At 38.8% G+C, this 10,770-nt stretch overlaps 1 protein-coding gene across 1 annotated transcript; it reads left to right on the top strand.

Annotated features, from left to right (window-relative positions):
* Window positions 1-7,767: 7,767 nt before the first annotated feature.
* On the top strand, window positions 7,768-9,882 carry LOC140240075 (uncharacterized). The gene is made up of 2 exons (XM_072319886.1): window positions 7,768-8,182; window positions 9,170-9,882. The coding sequence occupies exons 1-2, from the start codon at window positions 7,768-7,770 to the stop codon at window positions 9,880-9,882; spliced, it is 1,128 nt and encodes a 375-aa protein (XP_072175987.1).
* The last annotated feature ends 888 nt before the right edge of the window (window positions 9,883-10,770 follow it).

Genomic DNA, 10,770 nt, shown 5'->3' with positions numbered 1-10,770 from the left:
TGAATTAAGAATACAAGAGCAATAAAAACAACTATGAAGTATACACAGTTCAGCGTCCTACCAGGGCGTATAGAAGAGGGTAACTTGCCCGACATAACAACAATGATAGATATCAGAGACAAAGACCATGGGAGGAGTGCGGAATGGGCACAGGCAGGTGCATCCCGTATGTGCAGAGTCTCAAGAACAAACTATAAAAGCCAGGGATAAAGAATGGATAGGGTAGGGTTTCTGCAAAGAACATCACTGATCGTGCTGGTACTGTGTGATCAACATGTTCTTAACTGCTTTTTTGAATGAATATATGGACTTGATGTTACGTAATTCAGGGGGTAATTTATTCCAAAAATCTGGGCCAGTGTGTCTTACGGATTTATGGGCTAAGAGTGTTTTGGGGTTACATAAGTGCACGTCTGTTGCTTGCCTTGTTGGATACGAATGAACTTCTGCATTTGAATGGAACATATTTTCAAATGAACGCGGTAATGAATTAGTATTGAAACGGAACATGAAGAGCGCGTTTTGCAATATATGAATATCTTTTACCTTTAAAGTCTTAAGAGAGAAAAAAAGAGGATCTGTGTGATCATAATAACCAGCATTTGCACATATACGAATAGCTTTCTTTTGCAATCTTAATATGGTATCATTGGTATACATCGAATTTGCCCATATAAGATGTTACAATAAGAAATGTACGGTAAAACCAGTGTGTTATAAAGCATGATTAAGATATCCAGAGGCAAATAATGTTTCAGTTTGCATAATATTCCAACATTTTTTTTTCTTTCATCATCTTAATGCCTTTGGTGTCCTGAAGACCATCGTCAATGCTCAATAAGTCGACATAATCGACCTCCTGGGTCTTCTTGCATATCCATGGTATGATGGGGATCCCTAAGAACAATTGAGCTCTGGATGCCATTGAACACGATACGACTACTTACTGTAATCATAACTGATAACCAGCCGCTATATCTTACTAACTCTTCTTCATTGTACACTCTGATATACGAATAAAACTGCTTGAATCTTCCATCTAAACTGGTATGTCACTGCATCATTCCTGTTTGCCATACGAGGAGAGTACGGTACTGGTGTATGTACGTGTTTGTGAATGTGTCGGTATATTTAAATGCATGTATGCATGTGAAAATAACAACATAATATTGATATAATATTATGTCGCTATCAAAATCAACAATACACACACACACACACACACACACACACACACACACAAAGGACTCCATATACAGGATATAAGATGAACCAAAAAGTACATTTAGTTTTAGAAGGGCATTCTACGACTCCCCCTCCCCCCCATATTTCCAAGCAAAATTGAGAAGTTGCAAATATGAATATGCTATCTTTAAGCATGTTACCACCTCAATTTTTCTTTTATCTTGTTTGCCATTCATTAATTTCAAGTCATTAATTCAAATTCATCAATGACTCAATGCTCTATTGGTAGGCCTGTGCTGCATTTACCCTTACTGTGTGGACTATGATAACAAAACATCGCAGATGGTCTAAAAAAGACAGTGACATTTAGAATTATACTCTTTGAATTGGTATAGGGAGAAATTACTATTTGATTCTAAACGCATGTAGTAGTTGATGTATATCCTATTTTGCTATTAACACATATCTCCAAATCACTGTAGTCTTATCTATCATTTCCTTACTGTAAATTGTCATCTCTGCTTAGATGATATGCACGTTTATGGATAACTTGGGAGACAGCAATTTGCAATAGATATATACGACATACCAAAGTAGTTCCACCTTCATTAGGCAAATTGTCGTCCCAGATACATCCCCCAGTACATTTCTATCAGCCGCACTTTAACTGCATAATAATTATTACCTCAAAGTTGTTTTAATGTGTAGAATACTACGGTTGTATGTGGGATGCATCAATCAAAGAACTCTTTTCATGGTGATCCCCCTCCAAAGTTCAAAATTATTGTAAAGCATTGTCACATCCTAATGTTAAAAGAGAAACAGTACCGTACTTAAAAATACAAAGAAGAACGTGCTTTGTGTTTAAATGGGAAGCGAAGGGAAGCATAATGTGCACCTAATAATAACAAGCCACATTAGGAGGCTGCAAACCAAGGAGGTACTAGGGGCCTAGTACCTCCTTGCTGCAAACGAAGTTGGGCATTCAATTTCTCTCCGAGTTTATTGTATAACGTCTTGTTTGCTCGAAAATGTCACCTGATTGCTCATCTAAGAATAGATGAGAGAAGTTAACGTATGCACAAGGGGAGACAAGGAATAATAATGTGGATGGTTGAATTGAGAAAGATAAAGAGAAAGAGAAAGATAGACAGAAATAGAAAAAGAATAGAGGAGGGAGAAAGGGAGGTGTGTCAATAAATGTTATATTGCTCGGGGCAGATCTGACGTACAATGTTCTCACGTCCGTTCAAGGTTTTAGTCACAGAGGATCAATCCAACAAAACTCTGTCGTCACGAAGTCTCTAAGAGCCCGAGGCTGGTTCTAACATCGATGTTTATTTTTCACGCTGTTTACATCTTTACATCAAGACGTTACCTTTACTAAAATAAGACTACTTGTAGTAGAATGCTTCTCCTGATGTAGCTCCAAATAGAAGTGTGACCATGATAACGATGCATTTCACCCATCCCCCGATGATTTTATGTGAACATTTTGTAAAATATTTGCAAATGTATGCAATTTATGAAAATCTGTCCCTAACAAAACATGCTTCTCGTGTTCGAAATGGCCATAAGAGGCATTTTATTGTCCAGCCTTGTTGCCCATGGACCTTCATCAGAGATGCATTGACGAACAAAAAAGAAATGGCCCTATAGAATCAACTATTTGCTTGCAACAATCATTACGGCTTGGAGTATTAGAATGATTATAATTTATGCAAGCATGTATATAGAGAGGTGATGACCTCCCTGATGCAAGGGACACTTCAAAATTTTCAACGCCATAATTAGTATTGCATGATAATTAGTGACGCATGCTGTACAAATACATAATGCAGGAGACATATCGACGTTAGTGTTTTGCTAACATATCATTTAGGAAAACTGACACCCTATCCTAATGTAGGTGGGTGAGCAATCGGCAAAATTATGAGGAGAATACACAGTTATTTATTTGTTTTTACTTTCAGTTTATGCTGCTGCTTGTCGCCGGTGTTCATGGGTGCACGTTTTGGTGCTTTTGTGATGATGTAGGCCCACATATCAACTGTAACTTACATGTCATCATGTTTTTCTCTCTGTACTAATTACTTATCTGCTTGTACAACTATCTTGTATATACAAGAATATAAATGACAAAATATATGTAATAAACGTAGACACATGGGGTAGACACAGATACAAACATATCTACACACACACACACACACACACACACACACACACACACACACACATACAATCACATAATATCAGGGCTCGACACTAAACTTCCCGTTTGGGCCACTAAAATCTTTTAATCAGTCTGAAATTTAGATGGTCCGAAAAAGATTCTGTACAATATGTAGTGGCCCGATGTGAAAAACAAACGTAAAACAATCCATTTAGAATTAAGTTGTCCGATAGTACCACCAAATGTTCATCTTTTTTGACATTTGGTGGCTAGACATGCTAGACATCAATGTTTATTGGCCACGGGCCACCGGGCCACTTCTAATTTACTGACGACAACATAGACTGAGTTGCAATGATGAACGTTTATTACTACAGTCTGGGGCGAAAACACTTTAGTAATGTCGCCTTTGCCTTAAGTTACCGGACGGCAATATGTTTCAGGCAAACGAAATGTTAAGTTGATGACAGATTATTTAATTGGGTAGAAAGATCTATGAACTGCTTTGGTCTAAAGTGAATTTTCCCCTCGTGTGTTAGGGCCTTTTTTTTGCGATATAAATGGCGAGAACTTTGGACCCTCTCAGGATACCGATGGCGACGTCAGCTTTGGATCTACATGTATTACGATCTTGCGATCTTGCTTACGATCATCATCACAATGAATTTCGTTGTTTCTTCCAGAAAATCTTCCTTTTCAATCCTGAAATTCAGTATACAAGTGATATTGATTCTTAGACCTGGTCAATTCTTGGTGCCGTGCCAATACCCCGAAATCTGACGTTCGAGAGTTTTGGTTTGTTTGTGCAGCTTTTTAATTCCTTCACAACTGTCCCAATGGATAGAATGCAGCGAGAAGTATTGTGTGTCTTCCCAAGAAAAGCGGAACATATCAAGTTATCGATTTGACTTCTCCTTCATTATAGACCTTTAAAGCCTCCATTCTCACGTTAACCAATTACTTTAACTTAAAAGCCGATCATCTGCGTAACACTTCCCTCCTTCAAGCACACGTATTCTCTTTCAAGGCGTCTTGCTTTTAATTGAGACGATCGTGTTTAGAACTATCTGAAGAAGAATCAGCATCAGTCTGTATCTTGTGCCTTCTTTCTGTTTTTGAGATAGGGCTGCTATTGCGCAACATTATTGTAGCTAGGCTATTAAAAACAAACAAACAAACAAACAAACAAACAAACAAACAAACCACGAAATGACTAAATTTCACCTCTGATCTCCTGCCACAGTCTTTCCCTGGTTCAACTTCCCATCACCCAGATTTCGATTTCTCCTTCCATTTTCCCGTCTGCGCGTGGTTGTGCAGCACGTCTCTGGACAGATGTTTATTACCTTGAATTCAATCTTACCTCACAGTACCATGTTAACGTATATAAAACAACACAGCATAAACGCTTATGTTAGAAACAGTAAATACCCACTGCGGAAAATGTGCGATCTCCTTGAGTGATTGAATTTATAAACATAAAAAGAGAAGGTTTATATTTCTTTGATTTGCCTGAATACCCATCTAATCTGCTTTGTTGCTTAAAAAAAAAATGGGCTGACACATTTTCAGCAACATAAAATAGAGTGTAAGAGAGAGAGAGAGAGAGAGAGAGAGGAAAGGCATAAACGGAGTAAAATCCTTTGTGGATTGTGCAAAAACAACAACAACAACAGCATCAACAGCATCAACAGCATCATCAACAACAACAACAACAACAACCTAGAGGTACAACGTTTGTAGTCATCTCTATACTGTATGCATGTTTTTGATATGCGATGTTAGGTAAAATTTACCATTACTTTTTATATCTGCAATATCAAAAGGGAGATTCGATCGAAAGCGCTATTTGTATCTTCGTCACCAGTTTCAGTTCCTGTTTTATTTCTCCACTTGTATAAAACAAAAATAAGTATGACGATATCAAACATATTCATAAATCATGGACATAAACAGGAGTTCTCAGTACATAATCATAAAAATAATACATATATTTCATGACGACAAATATTAAGTATACAGGTGGAGAAGACCATTTGTCAATAAGCAAATCTCTTGACTTGGACAACGGCCTCTAAGCATTACGGTTTGGAACATTTTTTTTATTCTATTTTTTTTTTTAACTGAAGGAACAGAACACATACACACATATAACAAATAACAAAAAACTTTCAAGTATTTCGCATGTCATTTGACCGAAAAGGACAACACAAGGTAGAATAATACAAAGGGACAAAAAATAATGAGAATAAGGGACAAGAATAAGAGGGTAACCAAATAGTAAAAGTACAGAGAAGAAGAGAGAAGTAAAGGGGAAGAAAAGTGATAGTATACAGTGTTCAGGAGTTGGGAGCTAATAAGGACATATTTCTAATTCGAGTGATGTATTGCGAGAAGAACTTTTTGTTACAGGACGATTTAAAACATTGTAAAGTAGTACTGCGTCTAAGATCATCGGTCAATGAGTTCCACATAATAATGGTATTATTATCTGGACCGTGACGGCTTGTGGACTTTTGAGCTATAATACGTTTGGGATTGTCAAAATCAGAGCTGTAGATGAAACGATAGGCCTATCTATATATTGACATTTCTAGATTTTCTAAGAGTTACAATTCTGGTTGTAATTTATCAACGAGGTGCGGTTCCGGTGTATCTATACATCACAATCGAGTTGTCTTTCATGAATAGAGTAAAATTCACGAAATTGTGTATGTCTTATTATACTAAGCACAATCAAAAGAAATCATAACTATTCTCTTTAACTTTCAGATAATTTTAGTAAATAGAGACTTTGGTCTCAACCACTGTACAAACTAGATGACCCGATGAGGCAGGGAGGTGAGAAGAAAGCGTCTCACCTCCCTGGATGAGGTTATAGAATACAACTGACTTCTACAAAAATATTACCTATATTTCCTTTAAAAAAAAGGATTTTAGCTGTATTCTTCAAGTTATAGGAGAGCTGCAATAACGAGGTAACCTCCTAGATGGAAAATTTTGCACTTGAGTACTTCGCTATTGTTCAAAAGTACGATTTTATTTTATTGTTTTTTTTTAAAGTGCAAATCAAAGTAAGAGTTGTGAGGTGATAACGACATCGCCTTTTAGAATTTGTATTTCTTGTTGCCATTGAAAACACGATAACTTTCATAACTTTCTTATCCAATAAATGATGCAACCTTAGGCTGTCTGCGTGTACTTTTTAAGCAAAATTTGAACATGGAGACACATTAAAATTTAATGATGATGATGATGACGATAATAATGATGATAAATATAATGAAATAATGATAATAATCATAACAATAATAATACATACTAAAACAATGATGATAAAAATGATTATATTATATTATTCAATGTGATGATAATACATATTAAAACAATGATGATAAAAATGGTTATATTATACTATTCAATGTGAGAATAAAACAAATGAAATTTTTGCAGAAATACCACTGGTCATACTAAGACGACTTTCAGGGATCCAGGATCTTGACAAAACACTTAAAAACAACAACACAGGCTGTAGCTTGAGAGTGCCCAGTTGAAGTATTGATCCTCTTTTCCCCTCTATAAATAGGATTTGCGTGACGCCACAAAAGGCTGAATGGTCCTTCTGGGCAGATGATTGTTAGCAAAATCGATGAAATCGTCCGGATTATGGGGATAAGCGGGGGCAACAGAAGCTATAGGACGACGCTACACACTGGTGACCGACCGAGAGAAAGGGGAGTCGATGTAACAGTTAACCGTATATACGCATTGATAGGAGTTTGATTACAGTGAGGGGCGTTGAAAAGGGCTTGTTGTCAGGGGGAGAAACAAACCGCAACGGAGAGTCCAGGGTGAGAGGGTCGCGGACCAACTGACAGGAAAGGTACAACTAAGTTGGATTTTGTACGCGAGCAGATTGTACCTTCTTTCGAGTGATATCACTGACCGGTTTCAGAAATCAGAGAAAATGTTTGGCGACTGTACGTTGTGTTTTTGATGATATGTGGGTATTCGTTTACTTTCACCGCAAAAAATGTAGCTGAATTACAAACTTGACAATTGTTATTGTCATGCTTCCACGTGAGTCACCATATTCTGACGTGGTCACTCTGTGACGTGTACGCGTGAACTAAATACCGTACTTGAGAGAGATTATTGCAATAAACCCCGGAGTTAATCTTGTTGTGAAGTTCATTGCAGACTTTGTTTACCGGCAGAAGTTGTAGTAGACATCCTCAATTGGAGAACGGATTTTCAGCATTGTTATCTGCTTCTACAGACATTCATTTGCATTAGTTCGTCAACCAAAAATATAGAGCGTCGAAGAAAAACCAGTTTTGGTCAAAATGGCCACGTTATCATCGTAGATCAACTTCATCATCGGGATCCATTAAGCTGAGAGCAATATGATCACCGTCGATAGTACAGGGCCTAGTCGTCCAGCTACGAAGCAACCTGGTGAGCAGGCAAACGATGAAGAAAACGCGGCCGAACGGCGACACAAGAAGCGCGCGCCGCGAGACCCGGGCGACGCGCTGGCCAGACGGCGCTTCGAAAACATCCGCAAGCACTCGGCGCGAACCCGTCATCGCACCGGTATCGTCAACAACGGGGAGAAGAACCGGTTGACGATAGCCGAGAAGCAGATGCTGAAGAACCACCGAGCCTCGGAGGCCAGGATCATGCGACTTAAGGAGCAGCTGAAGAGGGAACTGCACGAGATGGAGGCCGGGAGACGGGCGCTGAGGAGACATTCCATCTGCGTCAAGGATGAAAACAGGGACAAAGATCGACATTCTCTCTCTAAGTATGCACAAAGAGGTGAGTATCTGCTGTGTTAGATAATAATTATAAGCAAGTTTTTTTTTTTTTTTTTTTTTTTTTTTTTTTTAATTACAGGCCTACATAGCGTTTTACTTGTTTTTCAAAATTCGACCCTCATAATGCACCCTGAACTTTTTCAATACCTATACAGTCTTTTTCCTTGACCAGTAAACATATGCAAATTAATGTTCTCAAATCGTCTCTTTGATGAGCGGGAATCCCAATAAAGACCATACAGGTAATTTCTAATCTCAGCAGTGATTTATATTTAAATTGTGTAATCAACAATTACACTCTTAAAGACGTCAGGTATCTGTTAGATTTCTTGTCGCTGCTTTTGTAACTCTTGCGCTATAGATGCTTCTATCTGATATTCACATGTCTTCGATAGTTGAGTGAGTTATCATCTTTGAACTATGCGAAGTAGGTGGGATAATATACTTGTCATCTACAAATATCTACGCACATGAGTATAAAAGAATTTTGTGTTGGTTTGATTTCATTTCCACATCAGTCACTGCTTTTGTTTTGATATAATTTATAATGTTTATTAGAACGGTTCGAGGAAAACGTTGTGTATACAAAATGTGATTTTTGTGGTCGTTTATTTTTATTTTTATTTTTAGGATGTTCTCTCTTTCATTCGAAGGGAGACTCTCGGAGCAATTGTTGGCTTAATGAGTACGGTTACCACCGTGGCAATCATTCTTTTCAATCATTGACATTATAAGCAGAGGTATCATTAATCTTACCATTACTCTCATTATGACTGCCATCGTGGAAGTACGGTAGCAACGTAGATTAGGTTTCGAATATATGGAAGAAATTGAGTTCGTGACCTGCCGGTGCATAAAAACATCGAACAAAATTCCTCTTGACTCAGACACTGGCAGATGTCCAATTGGTGTCTGGTAAATGCTGATGAAACATCTACAGACCTACAATTTACATCCTTATCATTATTATTCTCTGTTTTTTGCGCAGGTCGTTACATGTATGCGATCCGGAATGAGACCAAATCCCAGAAGGAGGATATGGAATCTTACAATGAACGCCTTGAGAAAGCCAAGAAAATGCTGCAGCCGGCCTTAAAACAGAGCAACCTCGCCATGGACAACGGCAAGCTCCTGGGCAGGGCACCCTCCAATGCCTACCTGAGCGTTGGGCGTCGGATCAGCGTGGTCGAGGCACCGCCCGCCGCCAAACTCCTCATGTTCGCCGACAGCGACGACGAGGACGAGAATGACATCATGGAGGTGATGAAGGAAATACCGGTAAAAATTAACATTGACAGAAAGACGATGGCAGCGGCGGCCAGGGCCAAGAGTTGCGCAAAGACGCCGCCACCGTTCGACCTCAACCAACTCCGCAAGGAGTTCTCTCCCGAGCTGCGGAAAGCTTTGGAAGGACTCATGATAGATGACCCCAATGTCATGCTCGCCATGCCGGTGTCGAGGGAAAATACACGGGGCAGCCGCCGCGATAGCATCGGTCAGGGACTCGTTGAACACATGCCGGACATTGTCAACCCTGATGTTACATCGGCGCCGCCGGAGCCACAGACTGGTAATGAGAAGCAGAGTAGCGTCCTGAAGCTCCCACCAGTGCAGGTGGAGAAAGCACTGGTAGGGAGGACTCAGAAGGGACATAAAGCGGCAGCTTCTAAACCCGTCCTAAGTACTGTGGCAGAGACGTAATGGTACCCCAAGTAAATTGTGCCTCGGATATCACATAGATCTGTTCACCACGTTGCAATTTTATAACAAACTTGCGGAAGAGCTGCTTCAAGACGTATCGACAATCATATCATTCCAGGGGATATGGATGTGGGACGTGACCCTGCGTTTCCTACTCGTCATGCTTCATTCAGAAAAAAAAAATACAGCTTAATTCAGCCGATATTCGTTTCTGCGAACTTGATAACAACATGTTCGTTGAAAGCTTATATGAGGAAAACATGTTTTCATTACTATGCAGGCCAATTTATGTCTAAAAGTTGTTTATTTTCTCAATGTTTTGTTTACAACTCTCTTTAGCATACATATTCAATGTATATTTTAGACTACTAAAATGACGTTGTAATTCAGATACTTGTCAACTTTTCACGCAGATGAAACTGGAAATTCTTCAGTTTTACCAAAAAGTAATGATTACTGGAAGTTATCGATGTAATGAAAATCTTAAGGATAATTGTGCAGTTCATAACGTCACAATCAGTTATAGGGTACCAAAATATTTTGTTAAGACAACATAAACTTTTGAGAGTTTAAAGTTTTTGTTCACACTAATTGGCGCATCTCGATCCCTCATTAGCTCTTCCAGAATGTCCCTCCTGAAACTTCATACTCCGTCTGTTCATTTCTGTAATTCGATGAATTATCCACGAGTTTGTGAAACAGTACATTTCAAACAATTACAAGGATTTAAGCCATTATTACTTTGCAATAGAAAAAAAACCGGAACTTGGCAGGGGATCTGCAACACTGCCATGACTGCGAGATAGCTTTTGCTACGTGGCTTGCATATCAACGCAAAATCACTCTTATTTCGCACAGATATGTCATTATGTAAAATACAACACAACG

This window comes from Diadema setosum, chromosome 2 (genome assembly GCF_964275005.1).
Source record: "Diadema setosum chromosome 2, eeDiaSeto1, whole genome shotgun sequence".
Lineage (NCBI taxonomy): Eukaryota > Metazoa > Echinodermata > Echinoidea > Diadematoida > Diadematidae > Diadema > Diadema setosum.
The sequence above is the reverse complement of the archived record's forward strand: the minus strand, read 5'-3'. Positions and strand labels throughout refer to the sequence as shown.

What these genes read in the sequence shown, in the direction of transcription:
- LOC140240075 (XM_072319886.1), top strand. Translation starts at nt 7,768, where the DNA reads ATGATCACCGTCGATAGTACAGGGCCTAGTCGTCCAGCTACGAAGCAA. An exon ending in CTCTAAGTATGCACAAAGAG is followed by an intron (nt 8,183 to 9,169) that starts GTGAGTATCTGC and finishes TTTTTTGCGCAG; the next exon opens with GTCGTTACATGTATGCGATC.